General features: G+C 41.7%; 1 protein-coding gene across 12 annotated transcripts in view; it reads left to right on the top strand.

Moving 5' to 3' along the window:
* Window positions 1-16,845, top strand: part of LOC138750977 (DNA-binding protein SATB1-like) — a 171,249-nt gene that overhangs the window by 93,439 nt on the left and 60,965 nt on the right. For 11 of the 12 annotated variants that reach the window (XM_069913107.1, XM_069913078.1, XM_069913087.1 and 8 more), the window contains one exon: window positions 14,981-15,013. The exons of the other annotated variant lie outside the window; for it this stretch is intronic. In XM_069913107.1, the coding sequence (XP_069769208.1) occupies window positions 14,981-15,013 (33 nt within the window). The remainder of the gene's footprint in view (window positions 1-14,980; window positions 15,014-16,845) is intronic. 12 annotated transcript variants of the gene reach the window in all.

Below are 16,845 nucleotides of genomic sequence, written 5' to 3'. Positions count from 1 at the left end.
AGAGATAATGGCTGACCCATCTCCTTTTTTATTGTTCCAACCCCATATCCTTTGGTTGCCTTACTATCTAAAAAAAAATCTGTCAATCTATGAATTTAATATACTCAGTGACTGAGCTTCCTCAGCCCTTTTGGGTTAGTATTGCAAAGGTTCACGACCCTCCCATTTCAGGCCTGAACTTTGGAATCCCTGGTACCACATACCTCAACCAAGAGAAAACTCATTGCTGGATCCAACCTGTCAAGTCCCATTGGAAAAAAAATGCATATATTTCAATAAGAAATATATACATTTAAGAATAAGATCATAATAATATTCTTATTATATATACCTTATAAGAATCTTATTTTTATGAACTCAAGATAGCACAGGCCTAGTCTGTTTAATCTTTCCTTCCTCAGGAATCATCCTCATTGACATATGAGCATTGCTAAAATGGCAAGTTTATCCTGTTATGAAGAAAACTTGTCTGAATATACAATATATTCTCATCAATATAATTTCAGTCAGACATCTTGTTCGCAAATTCTCTTGCAATACAGGTGTTGTTTCTACACCTTTAGCGCCAGTAATTCCTGAACAAGAAAATCTAGATCCCACTGAACACCAACATCTTTCAATCTTGTCATTTGAAAAAACAAAATGGATGATCTGTTTTTTTTTCCACATTATATTTATTCTGCAGTGACCCTCATTCATGTAACCTGTCGGTATTCCCCTGATGCCTCTCTGTTCTCCTCACAACTTACATGGCTGCCTATCAACAAATTTGGATATTTTAGAGGTGGCCCCTTTATCCAAATCATTGCTATAAATTATGGACAGGCATTCTCCAGAGTTGATCCCCATTCCATGGCATCTCACTTTGCTTAGCTTCTAACCAAAAAAATGAATTGTTTATTCCCACTCTCTGTTTTCTGTCTGCAACAATCCTCCTTTAAACCAATATTTAACCCCATCTGATATTTGTTAATTATATTTAAATATGTCATGTATCGACTGATTGAAAGTGTTCTGAGAGTCCAAATATTAGTCCAAAAGTTCACTGATTCTCGATTATCTATTCTGCTAAGACTCTGAAGATCTCCAACAGATTTCTCTTTTTCAATTCCATATTGGCTCTGCATAGACCTATTACAGTAAAACTCCTATTATCCAGAATTCAAACAACTGGCAACTTCAAGCAACTGGCAAAAAAAATTGCAGAGAATAAATAGGTAAAAAAATACAGGTTTAAATTGACACACTTGCCATTAGTTCACCAATCTGCAACACACAATCACAACTATCCAGAAAGTTTGCTTATCCCGCATATATCAATCCCCTAAGGTGCTGGATATCAAGGGTTTTTGCTGTATTATTTTCTAATAATTGTTTTTCCATTTAAACATAGGCAATGGTAGTAAGAATGGGCCATTCAGTCTTTGAGCCTGTTCCATTATTCAGTGCAGTCATGGCTTATCCTCCTTTTGTGCCATGTGTTTTGATGTCCTTTTTGGAGACATATTGTTTACCTTCTTAAAAGCATCAAACTTATCAGACGTAAAATTCCACAGGTTCATCACTCTTGCATTTAACAAAAAGATCTCTCTACACTACTGAAATATTTTTTCTTGCACTAATTGCAACTGAATATTTATTATCTATCCTTTCATATTTATTATCTCTTTTTCTGACTTTGCATATTGTGCTAATTTAATTTATTCTGTTGTAGTTGGGGTATCTGTTTCTCAGTCATTCTTTATTCACTTTGGCCTGTAGCTTTCCAGTATTTCCCAGATCTTTTCTGGGAAGTCAGACATAAAATTGCTGTAAGATTTCTCTGCCATTTTCTTATTCTCCCAAGTTTATCCTGTAAGCGGTTCACATTAACTTTCGCTAATCTTTTGCTTTGTTCCATATCTAAAGAGGCTTTTGGCTTTTTGTGTCTGGCTTCATAATGCTCACTGGATTAATCTTATATTCCTTTTTCCCTTTCTTACCGATTTTTGGCGCTCCTTTGCAAAATTCTAAAGTGTTCTGACCAATATTCCTCCTTCACCCATGGTCACCAAAAATGGTTTAGATTGGCAGTTATTTCATTTGATGTTTCTTGGATCTTTCAAATTGGCAGCTGATATTCTTTTTACTAGATTACTTCAGAGAAGGTGCATAAAAGCATCTGATGGGGTTGTAAAATCCCAAAGTTCCATTTGAATGCATTTTTTTTCTACTGAAGCCTTCACTCATAAATAAATAAGAAATATAATAATAGTATAGCCTAGATATGACTCAGAAATTTGTGATCTACCTTAGAAATAACTGTTGATCATCTGCATGGGACTAAAAAATAGCACAAATTGTACAGATTTCCAGACCATGAAAACTGAGCAGAAAAGGAGACGTCACGTCATGTTTATGACTCAATGCATCAGAAGAATTAAAGATGCATTTTGCTTTGAGAAGGTTGTTCACTAGATTCCTCCTGTGTGTTCATCAAGCATATGGGTTTGTCCATTAATTGGGGTGTAATTGGGCAGCATGGGCTTAAATGGCCAGAATCTGCTTCTATAATGCTGTAAATAAATTTAAAAAATGAACTTTTCTGGTAACCACGTAAATATAAAAAACTATAAGATTGGTTAAGCATAACATACCACACACAAAGTCTTGTTGACTATCCCTAATCTGGTCCTGACCATCCAAATACTTGTATATGGAATCTTTTAGAATACTTTCCAAAAGCATCTGATGTCAGGCTCACCGGCCTATCATTTTGTGGTTTATTTTTAGAGCTTGTTATAAACCACAGAGCTACCCTGCAATCCTCTGGTGCCTCATATACTGTATTTTCCAGGGCCCCTGTAATTTCTACTCTACCCTCCCTCAAGTTCTGAGGAAATACCTTTCAGGCCCTGTGGAAATACCTTTCAGGCCCTGTGGAAATACCTTTCAGGCCCTGTGGAAATACCTTTCAGGCCCTGTGGAAATACCTTTCAGGCCCTCTGGAAATACCTTTCAGGCCCTGTGGAAATACCTTTCAGGCCCTGTGGAAATACCTTTCAGGCCCTGTGGAAATACCTTTCAGGCCCTGTGGAAATACCTTTCAGGCCCTGTGGAAATACCTTTCAGGCCCTGTGGAAATACCTTTCAGGCCCTGAGGAAATACCTTTCAGGCCCTGAGGAAATACCTTTCAGGCCCTGAGGAAATACCTTTCAGGCCCTGTGGAAATACCTTTCAGGCCCTGTGGAAATACCTTTCAGGCCCTGTGGAAATACCTTTCAGGCCCTGTGGAAATACCTTTCAGGCCCTGTGGAAATACCTTTCAGGCCCTGAGGAAATACCTTTCAGGCCCTGTGGAAATACCTTTCAGGCCCTGTGGAAATACCTTTCAGGCCCTGTGGAAATACCTTTCAGGCCCTGTGGAAATACCTTTCAGGCCCTGTGGAAATACCTTTCAGGCCCTGTGGAAATACCTTTCAGGCCCTGAGGAATTACCTTTCAGGCCCTGTGGAAATACCTTTCAGGCCCTGTGGAAATACCTTTCAGGCCCTGTGGAAATACCTTTCAGGCCCTGTGGAAATACCTTTCAGGCCCTGTGGAAATACCTTTCAGGCCCTGTGGATTTATTCACCCTTATTTGCCTACAGATAACAAGCACCTCCTCCTCTTTAATCTGTAAAGGGTTCCTTAGGATGTTCCCTCATCTCGTCTGCTAGAGCAAACTGATGTCTTCTTTTGCCTTCCTGATTTCTTCCTTGAGTTTTTCTTCCATGTTTTATACTACTCAAGTACTTTATTTATTCCTTGTTGTCTATACCTGCAATAAACCTCTCTTTTCTTCTTAAAGAAATCCCCAATCTCCTTTGTAAACCAAGATTCCCCATGCCTGTTAACTTTGCCTTTAATCCAGACAGGAACATACAAACCCTCTTCTCTCAAAATTCACCTTTCAAGATCTCCTATTTACCAAGCATGTCATTACCAGGGAAAATCATGGCTCAATCATTTCTAATTTCCTATCTCTAATTTTGAATCACCACCTGCAGATCACACCTATCCTTATCCATAATTATCTTGAAATTATTGGGATTATGATCACTGGACGCAAAATGTTCCCTTGCACACCCTTCTGTCTCCAGTCCTGTCTTGTTCCCAATAGCATTCTCTCTCCCTGTTACCTCTATATATTGATATAGATAACCTTCCTGAACATGTGACAATCACCAACCCATCAGGCCCTTTTACGCAATGGGAGTCCCAGTCAATATGTGGAAAGTTAAAATTACCAACTCTCACAACTTTATATTTCCTGCAACTATTTGTTATCTCTGCAAATTTTCTTCTCCAATTTTGCTGACTATTGGGTGGTCTATAATACAACCCCATTAATCTGTTTTCAGCCCCATCCATATAGCCTCAGTTAATGAGCCCTCTAGTCTATCCTATCTGAGCACTGCTGTGACATTTTCCCTGCCGAGCAATGCCACCCCTCTCACTTACATCCCTTCGGCTCTATCGCCTCTGAAACAACAGAACCCCAGAACATTGAGCTGCCAGTCCTGCCCTTCCTGAAACTATTTCATTAATGGCCACAATGTCATAATTCCACATGCCATCCACACTCGTCTGCCTTTCCTATAATACTCCTAGCAATGATGATTTTTCCCACCTCACACAACCCTTTGATTCCTGTCTATTTTGACATAACCTTTTTCCACCCTATCTGCTCTGGCACTCTGGTTCCCATTCCCCTGCAAATCTAGTTTAAACTCCCTGGAACAGCACTAGCATACCTTCCTGCATGGAAATTACTCCCTCTCCAGTTCAGGTGCAAACTGTCCTGCCCAATTCAGAGGAAGTGCCTGTTCCCTCCATTGTATTAATATTGATTGAGTGGATGAACTGACACTACAATTTCAATGTTTTAAAATATATAAAATTCTGTCTCTCATAAGTCTGTGCACTCATTACATTGGGAACTTATCAGATTCATCCACTTGAATGTTTAAACATCAACAGGTAAATACAATATTTTTTTTCTAAAGTAAACCTAGTCCCAACCATCTTTTGTCTTCCCTTGTCTGTTTTTCTTTATCATGAATTTATGTGTTGGCATTGAGAGAATGAGGGGTTTCTGCCTGGAGTGTCTTGTGTGATAAATGCAAGAGAACACCAATGCTGCTTTATTGCTGGCTGAGGTGAATCTCATCATTGACTAATTTTGCTGAGGAGTAGCTTCTGATAATGGGGATGGTCCATGTTTTTCAAGGATTTCACCATGAACAAGGCAGGTTAGTGAAGCACACTTGTCTTGCTTTTATTGAGTGTAAGGCTCATTTTCATGGGCTTCAATTAATGAGTGGACAATGACTTGGAACTCACCTGTAGAGCGTGTGCTAACGTAGGCATCATGAGTACACTACTATGTTATTAGATAATCTTGGTTTCTTCTCTTTACTGCTGCTGTAAGAGTTGTACCTCTGGTGTTACCCAAGTGCCAGCAACAGTATGAAAGTGAGCTGGTAGCAATGATAATGAACACTGGTTCCTTTATTAGGGAATAATGCTTTGTGATTATGCATTTGTGCTGTTACCAGTATCATCTTTGTAAAATACAGTTTGAGTGCAGCAGCATGTATCCACATGGGTGAACTGCGCAATGATACTTTAACGTTCCTAATAGGGACCTAAAGTATTTTTCGGCCAATGTGTTGATTAACTTAGAAGAAAATATTCATAATGGTTTCACAAATGCGGTGTTGTAACAATACAAAAATTATTCATCCAATATTAACAATGGATCCAGAAAAACCAATGTTCTCTATTTTCCTTCATGTTGCAAACTTCCAGCTTTTCATAATTGGGCAGCATGGTTGGTGGAGCAGTTAGCACAACACCAGCAATCGGGACCGGGGTTCAAATCCCACGCTGTCTGTAAGGAGTTTGTACGTTCTCCCCGTGTCTACATGGGTTTTCCCTGGGTGCTCCAGTTTCCTCCCACCATTCGAAACGTACTGGGCATGTAGGTTAATTGGGTATAAATTGGGCAGCATGGACTCATGGGCCAAAATATAGCCTGTTACTAAATTTTAAAAAATTAAATAAATTTCTGATGGTATGGGTGAGACAGTTTTGCTTTTTATAAGCCAAATCCCGCTGACGCCCACAGTTTTTATTCCAGGATCAAGAACTGATAACTGATCGCATCCTTTTGGATGTGAGAAGCAAATGCATTCACATATCCACATTTTAAAAAAAATTGTGAGGTCCCCCAGTGGTTGTCTGCTTTTGCATAGATATTCTTGTAGGTAGGTATCCTGGTAGCAAATGCAGGTCTGTGATCTCCAGGGAGGAGAAACTTGAATTCTGATCCCAGAAAGGATTTTCACTAAAAATCATCTGGCATAGATTGGAAAATTTTAGTTGTTTCTCTGCTATGGTACTAATGAAGGGATTCAGATTAGCATTACGCTACATCAAGTAAAGAGGAAGAAATTGGCAAGGCAGTCTCCCATGATGTAAGTGCATCTCCCTATGTCACTAGCAAAGATATCCTGCATTGCACTCATGGGGAAATGTACAGATTGAACTGAACCACATCTTCCATATGAAGAACTGGATTGAAGTAGTGAGAAGCCTGAACAGTTGGTTAAATGTTAGCTGAAAGTAGTTTTGTATTATGTGTTTTTTCCCCCCAAAATATTTATTGCATTGAATATGATCTAATGTAACAACTATGCCTCCGAAAAAATAAATTAGTTTTTAGGCAACATGTTGCTGTATAATAAGGTGTCTAATCCTTATTATCGGTTTGTTGATGCAAAAACTCCTTTAAATTGACCATTTCAACACATGGTTTCCCCTGAAACTAGCTGTGATAATTAGCATGGGTCTAATGAGACAGAATATCACTGATCCTATGCTGAACTGTTGTGTATCAACGCCACAGACAGGAACTGTCAAGCCTGCCATCTGTGACAAGTCCTGTGCAGGCCTGGCATGTTAAAATTATGGGCTTGAGCATGCTCACTAGAGTGTGATGAATCAGTGGCTTATCTTCATCTTTGCAAAAGCTGTGTTGCATATTTTTTCCTCGAGCAGACCACACAGGGGCTTGTTCTGAAGAACATTTTCTCTAATCTGATCAGTCAGCCAGATACTTCGGGAAAACTGCTTTAATGATCCACTAATTACCACAAGTCAATATGAACTATATTATTAGTCTGAGGGAAAATATTCCATTAGGTTTTCCTCTTGGGAGTTCCTCTGCTTTGTGATGTCACAGAGTCATTGCCCCTTCTTGTAATTAATTTTATTTACACACACAGACTCAGAAGGTCACACCTGCACAACCCAAGTCAACCAGGGAGCTGGTGGCACTCGGGTTTAATCAGATCTGTCATTATTACCATTATGCATGTTTTTGACACATGCTGTGAAATATTTCAATTTAACTGCCGCTAACAGAAGAACCAGATGTACTGTCAGTACAGCAGTACTGGAAATATTATTCCTAAAGATAAGCTTTCCCTTTTCTCTGCAGTTAATGTGCCACAGAAGCTAAAATATCCAGTAAATTATGATCTAGAAAGCAGAGTAGGGTTGATAACAGCCGATTAGACAGTTTAACCACAAACAGCTTGTACATTTTTCAGAAATGCAAACCACATGTTTTAAATAATTATGTGTTTCCTGAACTTTTATAATTTTTCTTACTTTTACTTTCGATGCCACTGTTTTCTTTGCCCCTGAATTTTTTTGGCAAATTAATCTCACAAAATTCTCGAAGAGAGAGTGAGAGCAAAAGCTAATGATCTCAATTAACCCTTTGAATACCTGACACACATTATTTCCTATTTTTTCCTTTTGTTTGTTTAGACTGAGAAAATATCTGGTGGGGAATTGCCTTTGTGGTCTTAACTTGATGATTTTTATGTAATCATTCTAGAGGTGAAAATTTACATACATTTCACACAAATAATTCCATCTTTTGGTTTGGATTCTCTAATGACTGTGCAATCAAACTAAATACTTACAGCCACTCAGCCTCTTGGTTGAATTGTGGCAGGAGCCCCAGAGAAGCATCTACAGTTAGCTATTCAAATGTTTTCTTGCACTAAGTCTTGCTTAGGGACAAGGAGATGCACTTACATCATGGGAGACTGCCATGCCAATTTCTTCTTCACCATGACAGAGGTGCACCAAAGAATAGGTACAAGGACTGCCTAAAGAAATCTCTTGGTGCCTGCCCCATTGACCACCGCCAGTGGGCTGATTTCGCCTCCAACCGTGCATCTTGGCGCCTCACAGTTCGGCGGGCAGCAACTTCCTTTGAAGAAGACCGCAGAGCCCACCTCACTGACGTAAGGCAAAGGAGGAAAAACCCAACACCCAACCCCAACCCACCAATTTTCCCCTGCAACCGTGTCTGCCTGTCCCGCATCAGACTTGTCAGCCACAAACGAGCCTGCAGCTGACGTGGACATTTACCCCCTCCATAAATCTTCGTCCACGAAGCCAAGCCAAAGATAGACTTGAGGTAGCGTAATACTAATCTGAATCCCTTCATTAGTACCATAGCAGAGAAACAACTAAAATTTTCCAATCTATGCCAGATGATTTTATCCTTTCTGGGATCAGAATTCAAGTTTCTCCACCCTGGAGATCACAGACCTGCATTTGCTACCAGGATACCTACCTACAAGAATATCTATGCAAAAGCAGGCAACCACTGGGGGATCTGAGCACTCCTCAGCTGCTACACAGATTCCCTGTCAAAGGATGCTTGTATCCAGATATTTGGATCCCTTCAAAGAGGAGGGAATTTGCAGCCTATTCCATCACCTCCAGTCTCTCTTTTGCAGTTATTTGTCCCCTGGTTCTGGCTATTACTGCATCTCATTATTCTATAATTGGCAACACAGCTGTTGGGTATTTTGTTTCTATTTTCTGGTCTTCCTTTCTAAACCTCACCATTTTTTCAGTAACCTTACCAAATCCCATCTTTTATATCAAGTTTGCTCCTTTATCTTCTGTCCCCTCCTTTGAAAAGTCCCATGGAACAATTTCTACATTAAATGCACTTCAGAAATGCAAGCTGTTGTCCACAGTGGCCAGAACAAGGCATTCCTGAGAAAATGTATCTGATCAACATTTGGTTCTCTACTGTTCACTTTCTCACCCCATGATTTTCATTAATTTGATGGATTTGCATGTTAATTTCCTATTAATTAACAAAAATATAAGAACTCTCTTTTAACAGCACCATGGGTTAGAAATCCTTATGTTATTGAATCCACATTTTTCCCCATGCATATAACAAGTAAGACATCCTACACAAGTTTGCACAGTTTACAACATTATCAGCATGTTATTCTGTATTGGCTGGATCTCTTTAAGTGACACTTCTCAATAGAAACACTTAGTAGAAATATTTGGAGTGATTTGAGGCAGCTTTAGTTGTGAGAGGAAGATCAGAGATGAGAGGGGGCACTGATTGCTCTCTCATTGTGCTGTCTGCATTGGGTAGCCGCAATAAGGATCTCAGCCAACAGAATCTCCAGCCGTACAAACCATATAAAAATGGTACCCTCATGACTCCCCAATGGGTCAGATAAGAATGGACTCTTACACTCAAATAGGATTCTTCCATTTAATTATGTCTTGCTCCTGCATTTGAGGCCATCAGCAGATGTGCATAATTAATTATCGCAGCAATAAAAAAACATACATTGCATAAATGGATAGAAAAGATGTAGTAGAATTTCCCACCACAGACATTGGCCACAATTATCAGCAGTTTGACTGAGGGAACTGATTGTAATATTCCTAAATTTGTAGATGCTGTAAAACTAAGTGGGAATGTGAATCGTGATGAGAATGCAAAGAGACATCAAGAGGATTTAGACAAGCTCTGTGAGTGGCCAACAATAGAGCAGATGGGTACAATATAAAATAATGTGGGCTTATCTATTTCAACAGGGAAAAAAAAGAAACGTTGAGTATTTTTTTAATGATGAGAGATTGGGAAGTATTGATAATCAAAGGGACCTGGGTGTCCTTGAACACAAATTACTGAAAACAAACACTCAGCTACAGCAGCCAATTAAGGTATAATGTGGTATGTTCACCTTCATTACAATGTTGAGTACAAAACTAAAGATATCCTACTTCAATAATATATGGTTTTGATGAGGCCAAAGACAGAATTTAGGATATGATTTTGATCTCCATATCTGAGAGAATATATTTTGATACAGAGGGAGAGTTCTGTGATTTTTATTTTGAATGCTGGAACAAGCTTGAGGGGCTTAATGGCTAACTCTAGTTCCTAGTTCTTGTGTTCTATTGTCTTTTGCCCAATGATCTTACCCAGAAAGTGAAAGGGGAGTGAATTGATTTAGAAGATTTAAAAAATATCAAATGTTAATCTTTCTAAATATTTTAATACTTCTCTTTTTATAAATACTTCTGACATGTTACTTGCCTCCTCCACCCCCTCATGTCTCTGTTTATTTCTCAATCCTAAAATCCTAAAAGATAAAACATTGTCTTCTTATTCTCCAAACATCAGGTGCATGTTACCCTCATTTTATAATTTTGTGGGGGGTCTTTTTAGCCTAAACATGCATGAATTAGTCCTATCACTGAAGAATATCCCATGATGCCCAACTCCAGCACTTGAAGCTGACATTCCAGGGTATGCAGGCATCTACCAGCAATCTTCTCTTGCCTAAAGAGTCTGAGAACCAAAGTGAGAAAAACTGAAAAATAATTTTGAAATTAAATTCAATGAACAATTTCAAATTAATGTGTATTTTGGAGATGATTAGTAAAGACCAATAACAATATGACAGAAATCTTAATAATCCTGAATATTGGAAAACCAAATTTAAACAGCAGACTAGTTTTCATTTTTAACAAATTAATGTCAGTGATGACCAAAAAAATCTGCAGAGCATTAAAATTGTGGATCTGTGGAACTTAATCAGAGTAGGAATTTTCTTTACTTGTTTATGTACAAAAGACAGGCATTAGTTTAGTTGAATTTATTTGTTACGAAATACCTAGTACAGTGAGAAGGGTTCTTATCTGAATAGACTAGTTTTAGACAGGTGACCTCTAACATGAGCACAATTTACATTGAGTAGAGGATTACATTAAACTCAACATCGACGATGGTCTTAGCTCAAAAAGGAGCTTTCACCAAAGGAGAACAGGGGAGGTAACAACTACAATTCAGCAGGTCAGAGATTGTGATGGACGGAGAGACATGATCACCCACGCCGAACGGCGGGGTACCTGAATGATGATGGATCACAATGAAAAGGAAGTTCAACAAGCACCAAGCAAGGGCAGTCTAATAGCAGTTTTATAGGGTTCATCAGATGGCTGCTTTAAGGCTGTGGGTGTGTGCTTTCACACTCTTTTGCCTTCTTCCTGATTTGAGTAAGGATAAGAGAGTGTGTCTGAGATGTAATAGGCCCTTAAGTAAGTTCTCCTTTTTTCCGAGGCTGTAGGGGCTGGATGGAGGCCGTAGAAGGAAAGTGTTAAGTTCTGAGCTGCACTCAACACATTCTGTAGCTTCTAATCTTGATCAGAGAAGCTCCCACACCATGCTGTGATGCATTCAGCAAGTATTGCTTTTGATGGTGCATCTGTAGGGACAAGCAGGTATGCTGAATTTCCTTAGTCTGTGAAGAAAGTAGAGGACCATGTGTACATTCTTGATCGTCACATCAATATGCTTGTCCCAGGTGGATATTTATTGCTAAGAATTTAAAGCTATCTTTTCTTTTAACTTTAACACCATTAATGCGGGCAGGAGGGTGGACTCTGTCCCCTATTCTGAAGTCTGTGATCTTCACCTTACTTACATTGAGAGAGAAAGTCAAATTGAAGTACTCAAGTCAAAATAAAGTTCAAATATGCATAAATGAACAATTTTCTTGAGGATAGGATCAAATTTGATATTGAATGCCTTGACATCTTAAACATTTTAAAGAAAATCAGGCTTGTTGATTAGCTGCTTTCAATTTGTCCAAATGTTTGGAAATTTTACATTTAGATATTATTCACATTGAAATGTGAATATTTGATTGCATTCACTAAAGAAAACATTGATATATATTTTAAAGAAATGTTCTATATCTTTGCATGCAAAATTAGATTTTTACATTAAGTTACATTAGATTTTCATTCTAACAGTGGTTCTCAGCCTTTTTTTTCCACTCACATACCACCTCAAGTAATCCCTTACTAACCACAGAGCACCTATGGCAACTTATGCCATAGGTCAGGGGTGTCAAACTCAAATTCACTGAGGGCCAAAATTAAAAACTTGGACTAAGTCGAGGGCCGAACTAAATATTTATTGAAAATTTTCAACAACATCTGCATGTTTTCTCTCAACATATGTAATGTTAAACTTTTTCTTATTAAAATAAATGTTTAATAATAGTTTTGGTTAAACTCTTTCCATAAGAAGCATTAATAAATAAGAAATAAAATATTCAATAAATAATATTTATCTCTAGCCTTTAAGCCAAGGATCGCACGTAGCCGAGAAGCATGCCAGGGAGCGGAGGTCTGCAGGGAGCCCTCCCCAGCCCAGCCAGCAAACCCGAGCGGCATCCCCCCCCCCCCGCCCCCTCTCCCTCCTCCGCCTCCGCCTGCCGCAACCGCCGCCAACAACCCAAGGAGTCCCCGCTGGTCTCGCCATCTCACCGGGAATACCGTGAGAGCAGTGGAACTCGTCCGCGGCACCCACCCACAGATGAAGCTCAAGGAGACGTTAGAGCTAGGCGGCGGGTCCGTTGGAGCTAGGCGGCGGGTCCGTTGGAGCTAGGCGGCGGGTCCGTTGGAGCTAGGCGGCGGGTCCGTTGGAGCTAGGCGGCGGGTCCGTTGGAGCTAGGCGGCGGGTCCGTTGGAGCTAGGCGGCGGGTCCGTTGGAGCTAGGCGGCGGGTCCGTTGGAGCTAGGCGGCGGGTCCGTTGGAGCTAGGCGGCGGGTCCGTTGGAGCTAGGCGGCGGGTCCGTTGGAGCTAGGCGGCGGGTCCGTTGGAGCTAGGCGGCGGGTCCGTTGGAGCTAGGCGGCGGGTCCGTTGGAGCTAGGCGGCGGGTCCGTTGGAGCTAGGCGGCGGGTCCGTTGGAGCTAGGCGGCGGGTCCGTTGCAGCTAGGCGGCGGGTCCGTTGGAGCTAGGCGGCGGGTCCGTTGGAGCTAGGCGGCGGGTCCGTTGGAGCTAGGCGGCGGGTCCGTTGGAGCTAGGCGGCGGGTCCGTTGGAGCTAGGCGGCGGGTCCGTTGCAGCTAGGCGGCGGGTCCGTTGGAGCTAGGCGGCGGGTCCGTTGGAGCTAGGCGGCGGGTCCGTTGGAGCTAGGCGGCGGGTCCGTTGGAGCTAGGCGGCGGGTCCGTTGGAGCTAGTCGGCGGGTCCGTTGGAGCTAGGCGGCGGGTCCGTTGGAGCTAGGCGGCGGGTCCGTTGGAGCTAGGCGGCGGGTCCGTTGGAGCTAGGCGGCGGGTCTGTTGCAGCTAGGCGGCGGGTCCGTTGCAGCTAGGCGGCGGGTCCGTTGGAGCTAGGCGGCGGGTCCGTTGCAGCTAGGCGGCGGGTCCGTTGCAGCTAGGCGGCGGGTCCGTTGGAGCTAGGCGGCGGGTCCGTTGGAGCTAGGCGGCGGGTCCGTTGGAGCTAGGCGGCGGGTCCGTTGGAGCTAGGCGGCGGGTCCGTTGCAGCTAGGCGGCGGGTCCGTTGGAGCTAGGCGGCGGGTCCGTTGGAGCTAGGCGGCGGGTCCGTTGGAGCTAGGCGGCGGGTCCGTTGGAGCTAGGCGGCGGGTCCGTTGGAGCTAGGCGGCGGGTCCGTTGGAGCTAGGCGGCGGGTCCGTTGGAGCTAGGCGGCGGGTCCGTTGGAGCTAGGCGGCGGGTCCGTTGGAGCTAGGCGGCGGGTCCGTTGGAGCTAGGCGGCGGGTCCGTTGGAGCTAGGCGGCGGGTCCGTTGCAGCTAGGCGGCGGGTCCGTTGCAGCTAGGCGGCGGGTCCGTTGCAGCTAGGTGGCGGGTCCGTTGCAGCTAGGCGGCGGGTCCGTTGGAGCTAGGCGGCGGGTCCGTTGTATCGGCACCGCTGTTAAAATCTAATTAACTTTCCCGTTAACTATATCGGTGTACTGCTGTGCCTGCTGTGGAAGTACTAAAAACTACGATGGTAGTGCCTGCTGCTGTGCATGTGCTATACTTGCACGGCGGCCAGCGGGCCAACTCTAATATATATTTAATATGATCTTGCGGGCCAAATATAATTATATCGCGGGCCAAATTTGGCCCGCGGGCCAGAGTTTGACATGTGTGCCATAGGTGCTCTGTAGTTAATAAGGGATTACTTAAAATGGCATGAGAGTGAAAAGAAAAGGTTGAGAACCACTGCTCTAACTGAACAAAATCACTTTTCCTTTCAGAGTATCATTGCACTTGCACAAAATCCTCTTCATGTGTTGCTCTTTATATTCCATTTCCTGGTGTATCATTTTAAAAACAAGTCCTTTCATCCTGTACCAACCTAAGTAAAAATGATAAAACTATTCATCGTAACTTACATACAAAGGTTGTGGAGGAAACTGTGGTGTTTTGAGTAATATTTAACTCGTATGGCTCTATTTGATTGTGAGCTTGAAACATTTCCAAATAGATGGTAATTACTTAATGTCATACAATATTAAGTTGATAGAAATTGATTGGAACAGAGTATTGGACCAACCATCATGAACATTGGATTAAGATTGCTTCTCAAAATGTTCCTTTAATTTCCCAGACTAGTTATCAAATGCAAAGAGATTATTGAACAAAAATTAGGAAGCATTTCAAAATTCTAAAATGTCTTGAATTTAAAAATATTGTTGCATTCGTGTTTTTGGTTACAGTGATAAATTAACTAAATTGTATGCCAATATTTAATCAGATAATTAGGTGTGCATAGAGAAGTGAAACATTTTCCACTTTTTTCCCTCCTCATAATCAAGATCAAGCACAAAGGCCCAGCTCCATGGCAAAGTGTAAGCTACCTTTTATATTCAAAACAGTCATATGCATATGTGAATTTTGAAGTCCCAAACTTGTTGATAGATCCCTGCCAACAAATGTTTCTGTGTTCCACCAGTTGACAATGTAGTGACTTCAGTGATGGAATACAAACTTACTGGAATTCTCAGAATTTAAGGTGGGAAAATCTGTTTGTGGTCAATGAACCAAAGCCAAGAACAAAAGTTGTTGAAAATTTCTTGGCAAGTTCTGTAAATTATCAATCTAAAACAAAATTGATGTAAGGCAAAATATTGAGGTGAATATTGTGAGATTTTAAGTACCTTTTCAAAGTGTTAGTTACACTATGTAAACAAAGTGCACACAAAACACCCATTTGATTTTAATAACCTTATGGCCTAAGTACAGGTACTATACGACTAAATTTTTTTTAAAATACAAGGAAAAAGTATACAATTTACACAGATTATGTTGTATTACAAGGATACAGGGCATGCAAGAGCCAAAATGTGCATAATCACCTCGTTAATCAGCATCCTGGGGTTCTTAGGCTGGGCACAGCCATCTTTATTCCTATGTGCATGCGAAATCAAGATGGCCGTGCCCAGCCTATGGATCCTGTGACATCATCTAACAAGGTAAGCATGGACCAGAATGTGGAAAGATTTGTCAAGGTTTATTAACAAGTTCAGGAAGCTTTAAGTTGTTATCGTCAAATAAGATTTGATTTAAAAAGTTTGCTTTAAGACCAGTACTCCACGTGCATGGGCAAAATTCTGACTTGTGTCCATTTCAAAATATTACCGATCCTTCAGTCCCAATTACGGTTGTAAGTTGTACCTGTACCTTTTTAGGGAGAGCATGAAGAAAAGATGCCCTTTATGTGTACCTCTTTTTATTATGTCTGATTTAGTAGCACAAAATTTAAGAAATTTCTATTTCTCAGCATATGCTTACCCCAATTTAGCATTACACCACAGATTGCTGTTTTTCTATAGTGCTCTTGATCTCATAGGTATGTACTTCCCCTGCTTTAAAAAGATGCACACGATCTGTGTGATGCAGTGACGTGAACCTCGTAGGAATCCTGCCCTCCCTGCTGCTGCACACCTACTATGGCTGAGAATGTGGAGGAAAGCCTTATGTCTGCTGACATTCAGTGCTGTGGTCCACCGTTTGGCTTGTGGAGTTACTGCTGATGAGGGCTGGTGATGGCTAGAATAGGCTGTGCAGCTGCCTGACCGTGGTGAGGCATGGGGTTAATGGGTGCGTCCTGGCCTGGCAAAGTGAGCATGAGTCATTGCTGCAGCTGACAGTTCCTCTATATGTTGGCAGACAACATGGATCCTAGAATCTCCCCGAACACCGCCTGTTGGACCTTCAGAATCCGAATCATAATCAGAATTTATTCTTGTGAACAAGTCGCAAAATTTGTTGTTTTGCAGCAGTATCACTGTGCAAACATTCATATAGACCTCCTTACAAAAAATAAATAAAATAGTGCATGAAGGGTAAAAGTAAGGCAGTGTCTTGATCATTCAGGAACCCAATGGTAGTGGGGAAAAAGCTGTTCTTGTGCTGCTAAGTGCTTATCTTCAGGCTACTTTACCTTTTTCCTGATGATAGCAGAATGAAGGGGGCATGGCCTGGGTGGTAGGGGTTCTTGAGGATAGAGGCTGCTTTCTTAAGACATGTCCTCTTGTAGATATCCTGGATGGAGTGAAGTCTGGTGCATGTGATAGCGCAGACAGAGTTAACAACCCTCTGGAATTTTTTTTCTGGTCCTGAGCGTTGGCACCTCCATACCAGACAGTGATGCAACCAGCCAGAATGCTCTCCACAATAC

The sequence above is a fragment of the Narcine bancroftii genome, chromosome 1, assembly GCF_036971445.1.
Source record: "Narcine bancroftii isolate sNarBan1 chromosome 1, sNarBan1.hap1, whole genome shotgun sequence".
Classification (NCBI taxonomy): Eukaryota; Metazoa; Chordata; class Chondrichthyes; order Torpediniformes; family Narcinidae; genus Narcine; species Narcine bancroftii.
This window is presented reverse-complemented; position numbering and strand designations above follow the sequence as displayed.